Genomic DNA, 11,527 nt, shown 5'->3' with positions numbered 1-11,527 from the left:
GAACACAGTCGGGGAGTCGCTGCACCACCAGCAGAAGCAAAACACAGAAGATAGAATTCTGGTTCTTGGGTGTTCAGTGAAGGCTTGGAAGAAAACAGCTTCTGAGTTGTGTGTTGAAATGAGGGAATTCCCCTATGTAGGAAAGTGGAGAAAGAATGTGAGAAAAGTAGCGCAAAGCTATGGAAGCAAAGAAGTCAATTCTATTGCTCTGACTCAGAAATAGAGCATAATTAATTCATCCTTCAAGCATCATGGCCAGACCTTGGTTCTATAAACTCCATTCCCACCACATCCTTTTTTTCTGGTCAGAATTGCTAATAGGTCTTTATTGCCTCTTCCATTAGACTCAGCTTCTCTGAGCTGATTCTCCAGGTTTCCTGCAGTTCATCCCTGCCTTTTTTCTTTTTCTTTTTTAAAGTGAACCATCTTTAAAGTCTTTATTGAGTTTGTTATAAAAGCATATTTGCTTTTATGTTTCGGGTTTTGGGCCATGAGGCATGTGGAATTTTAGCTCCCTGATCGGTGATCAGATTTGCTCCCCCTGCATTGGAAGGTGAAGACTTAACCATACAGGACTCCCAGGGAAGTTTCCATCCCTGAATTTATATATATCTTACTTGCTCCTTTTCAAATCTGAAGGATGATATTCTTTGGTGTTTGCTGGTTTTGTTTTTCAATTAGATCAGAAGAGGTTTAATTGCTCCTCTCTGCTGGCCCTGCATCACACCTAAGCTCACAGGTATTTGCTCCTTTATGAAGAGTGCAGCCATTGAAATAGCCGCAGGAGCCTATTTCTCAGGTCAAGCTAAGTAGGTTTGTTTGTAGAGTCAGATTCCTGTGGTTTCTGTAAGTTGGGTTCCAGTGAATACACCTGGAGCTCAGCGTGCAAGTGGTGACAATTTAAGTGGAAACATGAAATTACAGTAACACATGACCAGCAGATACCCTGCCCAGTAGATCCCTAAAACATTGTATGCAAATATCAGAGCTGAAGAAAGATGTGGGTCTCTTTCGTATGGAAAGATGACATTTTAGCCTCATATTTCATCTGGTTTTCTCTTAACAGTGCTTATTTCTAGCTAACTGACAGAGGGACACCAGATTAACTTTAGAATTTTCTCTTGTGATTTGCTATAGGTCTTACCATCTGTGTAATAAGTGTCTGCAAATTCATGTCACTTTAAAAAAGTATGTGAGTTGTTTGCCTCCTTTCTGTGAATTGCAAAATGTAGAAACTATGATCTGTATGAATGCTAGTCCTACATAAGCTTATTTATCTCTATTTGTTTTTCTCGAGTTTGTTTTCCAGTCATTCATTTTATTTAGTTTTGGTTCCATAGTGAAATGGTGAGACTTGAACAGTGAATGTTTGTCTTCTGTTAAACTAGAATCAGCATTACTTAAAAACAAATGCTTCCTTTGTTTTTTCCTCTGAGCATCTTTAATTAAGATCTACGATCAATCATTCATTAAAAACATACTGTGTTTCTTTAGTTATATATAAAATCTACAAATATCCGTAATTAAAGTCCATGAACTTCAAAGGGAAAATAAAGATAATCTTCAGTAGTACAAGCCTGGGATATCTAAAATAATGAAATATATGTTACAGTGTACGTCTTATGGAACTTTTGTTATTCGTGGAAGTTTGGAATAGACCCCTCACTTGTTACTCTCCCCAAATCATCAAATGCCTGAAATTTGAGAATCCCTACTACTGTTCCATACCTAAGGGATTTCTAGTGCTGTCACAGACCCATGGAATACTAGACTAGAGCTACTTTATTGCTACTTACCAAACTTTGTAAAATAGGCCCAATTAAATTAGATCGATTAATTACATTTATTTTAACCTCAAGGTCAATCAGAAGAGGTCTTTTATTATTTAATTATACATTTAATTACATTCAATCACTGAACTTGAAAAAAAAAAAAAAAACCCTTACAGCACTTCACTCTAATGAGACTTACAGAAGCATCCTACTGAAATATTTTAGTCTCCTGTTCATAGTCTTCAAGCTGTGCTGTGATGAATTAGATAATAGAGCAGTTGGGTGGGGGCTACTGAAGGCCACGGCCATAAAGCCAAGAACATGCTGTTCCCTTCAGAGCAGCTTGTATGTCTGCAGTCACCATGCACTGTCTTTTATCATTTATTAATATCAGTAGCTATAATGTTTTGATTTGAATTTAAGAATTTGATCACCTCTTTGATTTCTCTCAGAAATTCCTCTCGAAATTGGTATTGAGTTTTCATTGCAGCTAACAATAGCAGGAAACAAAGGGTAACAGTAGGAGATAAAAATGCTTTAAGAAAAAAATTGTTACTGATTATTGAAAGTATTACAATCTGATTTTTATTTAGCAACAGAACTTGTATATTCGTCATAATGGATTTATTCTTTTGGAGGAAAAGAAGAGTATTGGTGGAATAGTGTATTTTTGTACCACTTATGGATCCAGGACTTTAAGAGATCATTTGACTTCCAGTCAACATTTCAGGCTATGTTATTATCACTGTGTGAGCTAAGCAAGTGCATCCTTGATTGTTGAAGAGTTGGGATAGCCAAGACTTCACAATTATCTTTCAATTTCAGGGTAGCCTACCCTGAGCCTCACCATCAGGAGCGTGATAACTAGTGATAGCACATCACCTGGTATCTGTCTAGTCTCATTTTTTGAAATATGTTTGGATATTTATTCAATGTTTGTAGACCTTACAATGGTAATGTTGGAGAAAAGGGACGATTTAGTTTTCTTCATTTCAGGTGCAAGCTGGTCTGATCACTGTCAGTGTCATTGATAAACAATCAGACAACCAGATTGATTACTTTTCCCATTTTCTCTGGACTCTGTGTTTGTCTCCTGCAGCACCTTAAACGCAGAGACTCTCCAAGTTGCTGCATGATACTAAATGTATATTTGTCAGGGTCCCATGACAAAACATTACCTTTCCCATGCAAATATTCTTGTTAGCACCATGCCATTGTAAATTCAATAAGGAACAAAAGAGCTTTAATTAAAATATTTGATAGTATAGCTCTTTGAAGACATAGTCTTAACTTGTTATTCTGTAATAATTAGAGTGGAATTAAGTCTGTGTGCAGAAGGAGGAGATGCAAAGGATATTAATTTCCTTGTATTCTGATTAGCCCCCTGAAATATTTCAATAAAACCTTTACTCTAAACATCTCCTTTCATGTGTAAAAAAAATAAAGAATGCATAAGGGACATAAAGGAATCCACCAATGATTGGAGACAGGATTTTCTTTACATTGTCTAATAGACTCGTTTATTATTGTAAGCTGGTAAAAAGAGACTTATGATTCGTGTTGAAGAAAGAGTTATTTGTGCTTGATACATTGAAGACACTGTTCAAAAGCAGTTTGTCCTTATAAAAGGATGACCCCTGTAGTAATTCTTAGGCAAGGAGGGACAAATTCAACCAACAAAAAGCACATCTCGCCCCGAGTTCCCCATGATTTCTCTACATAGAGCAAAAAAATACACATCAGTAATTTATTTGAACATGCACATCAGTGAGTAGCACAGTTCCAGGCTACTCAGGAAACAAAAGGGAGAATATCAGCATTACCTAAATAAAAAAAGAGAGGTGAATTACACCATTTTAATTGTCTTTAAAACACGGATAGGAGGAGCAATTAAAATAGCGTCCTAAATAGTACTAGCTAATGTAGATTACATAAGTATACAATATGATTCAACTCAGAGTGCTCTGACAAGCATAAACCACCAGTCCTAGAAAACAAGGCCCAGATCAACTGCTGAGAAAATGTTAGATCCAGATGTAATAAAAGTTACTTTTATTTCAGTCCTGAATGCAAAACACAAGTCACATGTGAAGACAGCATTCTAAAAAAGGTGGCTCTGTTAAAGCAAGGAGGCCGTTTCCTTTTGCATTTTTATAATGTTTGAGTTCTCTTGCCGACATTTGCTTTCTCTACCCTTCCTCCCCTGAGCACTAATTTATCAAAAAAAAAAAAAGAAGAAGAAGATTTCAAGGTGCAAGTTGTACATTCTTATCATTATACCGTTTCATCTCTTTCTGGAAGACAGTATTACAATCAGTATTACAAGGTTAATTACTTTTCTCTGAATATCTGTTTCACATACATGTATTTAAAAATCAAAATGTTGACTGCAAAAAGAAACCTACCAACGAGAGAGTGATGCATCATACCCTTCCTATTGTGCTGTGTGTCTTTCCCATCCCTTCTCCCTTTCCCTGTAAAGAGCTGTAAAAAATTTAAGGCAGATGAGGTATATTGCTGAAGGAAAAAGTTATTTTTGAAAAAAAAATCAAAAAAACTTTTATTCTGCCCTTCTACTCAAGAAAGACTACTCAACTATAAATCTAGTGCTAGAAAAAAGCAGGAAAGACACCATTTGCATGTACCCTACTATGTCTTCTATTTCTAGAATGGCTTTTTGTTAAGTTAATAGAAAAAATAAGCACCTTAAGCTATGAACAAGAAAAGAACTTCATTATTAGTGAGTCTAGAATCCAAATGGAATTAAGAACACTCACTCAAACTCTTTCACTCATTCTCACAAAGGCCAATGCTACTGATTAGAATTGTAAAGTGCTGTACTTAGTATAAACACTTGTATACACTGCAGACACTGAAAAATAACCCTCAAGCACATTGTGTTATAGTTCCAAAAATATATTTACAGTCTATTACAAAGATTACAAATGGAAGTGTCTAGGTGACTGTATTACGCTAATTAAAATTATTTTACAGATTATTTTTCCTTAGGGACAAAAAACATTTTAGTGAAATTAAAATGATTTTTTCTAGTCAATCAAAAAATAAATTAAAATATCAAATAACACTGTACAGTGATTTAAAAGGAAAAAAAGGGGGTGGGGAGGGGCTTGGGAAGCAATCAGTTTGAGTTTTTCTATAGCCATCTTTGGTCCTAAATGTGGGAAAACACATTATGTAGCACTGAAAATACCTGTTCTTTTGTGATGCTCTGCAAGTAAAATAGAAAAATATAGTGCATTTTCAATGTATTCAGAGCCCACTACAGAGAAATGTGTGTACAAAACAAGACAGTATAAATAAAATTTACAAGTTTTACAAAGGAACATTTACAGGTTTAGTTTCTGTTATTTGTTTGTTTGTGGGTGCCCACATTATCAAACAAGACCAATTATGACCGATCCCTGGGATCTTTCTCTATTAAAATAATTATTATAAACAGCCCAATTCTCTTTGGAAATACAACAGTTCAATTCTGGGGTAGTTCATGATTTTCGTAACTTTTGAAAGCATTACTCACAATAGGTATACATTCCTGAAATAGCTATAAAGACACATTTAATTATTGCTTATGAAATTCTAACACAGTAATCAAATAACATGGTTTAATAAATAAAGCTTTAAAAAAAGCCAGATCCTTCACCTCTTCCTGATGTGGTAAAAAGAGTTCTTTCATTAAACAAACTTCTTGCATCAGTGTTCACAAATAAAAATACTTTTTTTTTTAACTGCAATGGTGATATTCTGTGTAGAAAATTTGTTTTTGAAAGGTGAAAATTGTGAACTGCCCCTTTTATCATGCTTCAGATTTCTAACATAAAACTTAATTCTTCCCTTTAGTGTTTGGACTGCATTAAACAGAATAGGATATAAAATATATGCCAACTATTTCTCCTAAATTTCCTAAATGTTTTGATATTGAAAAAATCGTGATGTGCTCAGATTAAATTTTAGATAACACTGGATAGTTCTTGCTTTCAGAGATTTGCCTTCACCAACATTCTTTAGATGAAGTGACTTATCTTTTTTTATATAATCATAAACCTACAATTTGAGTGTTTATTAAATTCTGTCTAGTAAAATCACTCTATAAACAATCTGTCAAAAGTGCCTTATAGTATTTATGGATCATTATTGCTATTTTCATTGAAAAGATAGTGTTGTCAGATCTTTACAAAAAAATTTCTTTTAAAAAATATCAGAGAGCTTGGCAACTTGCATTTTCTCAACTACCTGCCAATTAGCAAACAATATCAAAACAGCACTGATTAAACAAAATTAAATGACATAAAAGGGATACCAATGTTCTGACAGATATATCTTCAATCATGCTATTTCTTTTTAAATTTGAGATTCTTTCAAAGGTACCCAGTGTAGTAATGTGTCATAGATTAACACTAAAAAGGTCCAAGCTATAAACAATTTTCTAAAAGAAAGTCCTTATGAAGAATAAACACAAATGATTTTAAAAAGGAATAGTCTGAAACCACATATTTAAGGAAAATATTTCATTGATTTTAACAATAAGATCATGATTTTATTTGACAAATATATTCTTTCTTAAATTCTTTATGTACATTTTAAAAAGTCTATCAGATAAAAAGGAGGTTAGAGAGCTCAAGGTGTTTGGATGTTTTTCAGGTAGTACTTTGTTTATTGTCACTGCTGTTTTCCTGGCCACTGGTGGTGGATCCTAAATTCCCTTTTTATATATTCTGGTGGCACTTAGGAGTTCAAGTCTATAGGTGCTTCTTAAATCTTCAGTTCACTGCAGGAAGGACCCAGGACATCAACTGTCTGCTAGCAGCAATCTATGCATATACTGAAGGCCAGTACTGTTCTCTTGTGGTCCATAATCTCCCTCATAAGGGAGAAACGCTTATCACACTTGGATGCCAGTTCCATGTAAATGGAGCATTTGCGCCCTCATAGTCTGAATGCTGCTCATGATTTTCTTTTGATGGCCCACCAGTGTGATCCCTAAACTCATCACATCCCTGAAAAAGACAAATGCATTTTATTGTTAGTTATCGTACAAACATATTATTTCCTACTCAACTGTCATTAACTTTTTAATTAATCTGTTTATTTTAGGGGAACAGGATCTTATCTTAGAGTCCTTGGATATTAGGATTCTATTCCTTCACTGGGTTGGATTGGCAACCTGCATCCACATTCTCCTTTGTAAAAATCTACTGCTCAGGCTCTCAATGTGTCAATGATAAGTCATTTTTAAACTGATTTGACCTTTTATATAAGAAATTATCTTCTATACAGTCCTAATTCTGTTTTTTTTTTTTTTTTTTACTACAAGTCTGTAGTACTCTTTGGAATAAAAGAGAACAAAATTAAAAATAAACAAAAAAAACCAGTGTCATTCTAATTAAATATATATTCCCTAAGGTTCTGACTGTGGATGTCTCAAATACAAGGTAATCCCAACATCAGTAAAATCAAATTGATGACAGAAAAGTAAAATTTTACAATTCTTGGACTGAAAGAAACTTAGGGACCATAAAGTTCAACCCTTCACTTTCAATATAGGGAAACTGAGTTCCCACAACAAATTCAAGGTACAGCTGTGGACAAAAATTTTTTCCTAAATTCCCTGTCCTTATTTTAAGTCTTTATAGAATAATATAAAGCAAAAGTTTCTTTTCTAGTATCCTATATTCCATTTCCCAGAGCCTCTTGGGATGGTATCTTTGTGTGTATGTGTGTGTGTGTGTATCTCAACATTTTTTTCTTGTTGTACATAAGCATATATGTATGCACAATTAATGTTGTATACAGATAGGGCCATATAGTATAACTTATTCTGTAACTTGTGGTTTTCACATTACAACATATTTTGGCAGCTTTCAAAAGAAAAGAGAGTATCAAAGTCCTAAAGGTATTATTAACTTAAAGTCAAGTCATATATATGTTTGTGCTCAGTCGTGTCTGACTCTTTGTGACCCCATGGACTGTAGCCTGTCAGGCTCCTCTGTCCATGGGATTTTCCAGGCAAGAATACTGGAGTGGGTTGTCATTTCCTACTCCAGGGTATCTTCCTGACCCAAGGAACCCACATCTCCTGCATTTCCTGAATTTCAGGCAGATTCTTTACTGCTGAGCCATAAGGTAAGGTTCAGTTCAGTTCAGTCGCTCAGGTGTGTCCGACTCTCTTCGACCCCATGAATCACAGCACACCAGGCCTCCCTGTCCATCACCAACTCCCGGAGTACACTCAAACTCATGTCCATCGAGTCGGTGATGCCATCCAGCCATCTCATCCTCTGTCGTCCCCTTCTCCTCCCGCCCCCAACCTTCCCCAGCATCAGAGTATTTTCCAGTGAGTCAACTCGTCGCATGAGGTGGCCAAAGTATTGCAGTTTCAGCTTTAGCATCAGTCCCTCCAATGAACACCCGGGATTGATCTCCTCTAGAATGGACTGGTTGGATCTCCCTGCAGTACAAGGGACTCTCAAGAGTCTTCTCCAACACCACAGTTCAAAAGCATCAATTCTTCGGCGATCAGCTTTCTTCACAGTCCAACTCTCATATACATACATGACCACGGGAAAAACCATAGCCTTGACTAGATAGACCTTGGTTGGCAAAGTAATGTCTCTGCTTTTTAATATCCTATCTAGGTTAGTCATAACTTTCCTTCCAAGGAGTAAGCGTCTTTTGATTTCCCGGCTGCAATCGGCATCTGCAGTGATTTTAGAGATAAAAAAATAAAGTCTGACACTGTTTCCACTGTTTCTCCATCTATTTCCCATGAAGTGATGGGACCAGATGCCATGATCTTTGTTTTCTGAATATTGAGCTTCAAGCCAACCTTTTCACTCTCCTCTTTCACTTTCATCAAGAGGCTTTTGAGTTCCTCTTCACTTTCTGCCATAAGGGTGGTGTCATCTGCATATCTGAGGTGATTGATATTTCTCCCAGCAATCTTGATTCCAGCTTGTGCTTCTTCCAGCCCAGCGTTCCTCATGATGTACTCTGCATAGAAGTTAAATAAGCAGGGTGACAATATACAGCCTTGACGTACTCCTTTTCCTATTTGGAACCAGCCTGTTGTTCCATGTCCAGTTCTGACTGTTGCTTCCTGACCTGCATACAGGTTTCTCAAGAGGCAGGTCAGGGGGTCTGGTATGCCCATCTCTTTCAGAATGTTCCACAGTTTATTGTGATCCACACAGTCAAGGCTTTGGCATAGTCAATGAAGCAGAAATAGATGTTTTTCTGGAACTCTCTTGCTTTCTCCATGATCCAGCAGATGTTGGCAATTTGATCTCTGGTGCCTCTGCCTTTTCTAAAACCTGCTTGAACATCTGGGAGTTCACGGTTCACATATTGCTGAAGCCTGGTTTGGAGAATTTTGAGCATGACTTTACTAGCGTGTGAGATGAGTGCAATTGTGCGGTAGTTTGAGCATTCTTTAGCATTGCCTTTCTTTGGGATTGGAATGAAGACTGATCTTTTCCAGTCCTGTGGCCACTGCTGAGTTTTCCAAATTTGCTGGCATATTGAGTGCAGCACTTTCACAGCATCATCTTTCAGGATTTGAAATAGCTCAACTGGAATTCCATCACCTCCACTAGCTTTGTTTGTAGTGATGCTTTCTAAGGCCCAGTTGACTTCACATTCCAAGATGTCTGGCTCTAGGTCAGTGGTCACGTTATCATGACTATCTTGCTCGTGAAGATCTTTTGTACAGTTCTTCTGTGTATTCTTGCCACCTCTTCTTAATATCTTCTGCTTCTGTTAGGTCCATACCATTTCTAGGAAATATTATTTGAAATGTAGTATTCTTAAGCCTATGTGAAGTTTAAAACGTTTAATTGTTAAAATAGGATACAGTATGAATGGAAACATTTTTTGGTTCTAGCAGATCAAGAATCACCAATGATCAAGCAAAGTATTATCTGAGTTTATTTAGCATGTTGTAATTCTGAGCATATTATTGCTTGTATTCTTTAGTTCAATCATTTGACTACATTTTGGGAAAAAAATATTCCTTAAAGTGTACAATACCTGTGTTTGATAGTTTAAATTTGACATAAGCCAGCTGTTTCTGTGTATGGACTGTGCTACAGACCTCTCCTACTAGGCCAAATGACTGAACTTAGGTATCTACAAGTAGTTAAAATATAGCAACAGTAGAGTACTGTGGTATTTCCTATACATGGTCTAAAAAGACTTTGAGAAGCACATTTTTCAGGTGAGTAGACTGCTTTAAAGAGACAGGTGTAAATACATCAGCTCTACCCACATGGTGCTTAGCAGAAAACCAACTAAGAGAGCAGGCACATGCCAAAATTCATGTATGTGCCATTTCCTAACATGCCAGGAAAGACTACCTGATTGCTGGCTTTCTTCTTTTTTTTTTTTCATGCTAAAATCCATTAGTCTATCTTGTACTTTATTTTCTTTTCTCTCTTTTTTTTTAGTGAATTGATATTCTTTTTTTTTTAATTTTAATTGAAGGCTAAGGTTTTGCCATACATTGACATGAATCCGCCCCAGGTGTATATGTGTTCCCCATCTTGAATCCCCCTCCCACCTCCCTTCCCATCCCATCCCTCTGGGTCATCCCAGTGCACCAGCCCTGAGCATCCAGTATCATGCATTGAACCTGGACTGGTGATTCATTTCACATATGATAATATACATGTTTCAATGCCATTCTCCCAACTCATCCCACCCTCACCCTCTCCCACAGAGTCTGTTCTATACATCTGTGTCTCTTTTGCTGTCTTGCATACAGGATTATCGTTACCATCTTTCTAAATTCCATATATATGTGTTAGTATACTGTATTGGTGTTTTTCTTTCTGGCTTACTTCACTCTGTATAATAGGCTTGCTTCATCCACCTCATTAGAACTGATTCAAATGTATTCATTTTTAATACTCCGTTGTGTATATGTACCACAGCTTTCTGATCCATTCGTCTGCTGATGGACATCTAGGTTGCTTCCGTGGCCTGGCTATTATAAACAGTGCTGCGATGAACATTGGGGTACATGTGTCTCTTTCAATTCTGGTTTCCTCAGTGTGTATGCCCAGAAGTGGGATTGTTGGGTCATATGGCAGTTCTATTTCCAGTTTTTTGAGGAATCTCCACACTGTTCTCCATAGTGGCAGTACTAGCTTGCATTCCCACCAACAGTGTAAAAGGGTTCCCTTTTCTCCACACCCTCTCCAGCATTTATTGCCGGCTTTCTTCTCATGTGAAAAAATGTGAAACACTTCTCACACAGTATATAAATAGCATCCTGCTAATAGAACCTTCATAACTGTTTCCCATTTTCAAACACACTGACTGAGAGGAACTGCATTGCCCACAAGAGTTATGCTGCAGCCACGGTAGCTGAGGTCCAGAGATACTAAATGTATTTCTACATAATCAGTGATGGGGCTGGAAAGAAAAATTTGGTTCTTTTTTACTTCCACTTCATAGCAATTTCAAATTTTCTTTAATCAGATCATTATTCAAGTTAAACAAATGAGTCAATCAATCACATAACTTTCAAAGCTTAAGTTAAATTCTTATTACGGTTAATTGAATTAAGCTCCCTTGAACTTCTCAGAAAGTGATCATACTGAATTTCATAATGTACTTAATGAAACTTCGAGATTTTTTAATGTTTGATACAAACATGGTGAAAAAAAATTCTCTTTTGCAATGGAGAAAATTTCCCCAGTGACTAGGAATCTAAATAATAAAAGAGGAAATCTCATTGG

General features: G+C 36.4%; 1 protein-coding gene across 2 annotated transcripts in view; it reads right to left on the bottom strand.

The window, feature by feature from the left end:
* Positions 1–3,275: 3,275 nt before the first annotated feature.
* The window catches only part of EPHA7 (EPH receptor A7), a 219,254-nt gene continuing 211,002 nt past the window's right edge, over positions 3,276–11,527 (bottom strand). For both annotated transcript variants that reach the window (XM_055433213.2, XM_055433215.2), the window contains exon 17: positions 3,276–6,787. In XM_055433213.2, the coding sequence (XP_055289188.2) occupies positions 6,673–6,787 (115 nt within the window). In that variant the 3' untranslated portion in view covers positions 3,276–6,672. The remainder of the gene's footprint in view (positions 6,788–11,527) is intronic.

The sequence above is a fragment of the Moschus berezovskii genome, chromosome 10, assembly GCF_049115385.1.
Source record: "Moschus berezovskii isolate FMDL1 chromosome 10, NW_MosBer_1.0, whole genome shotgun sequence".
Lineage (NCBI taxonomy): Eukaryota > Metazoa > Chordata > Mammalia > Artiodactyla > Moschidae > Moschus > Moschus berezovskii.
The sequence above is the reverse complement of the archived record's forward strand: the minus strand, read 5'-3'. Positions and strand labels throughout refer to the sequence as shown.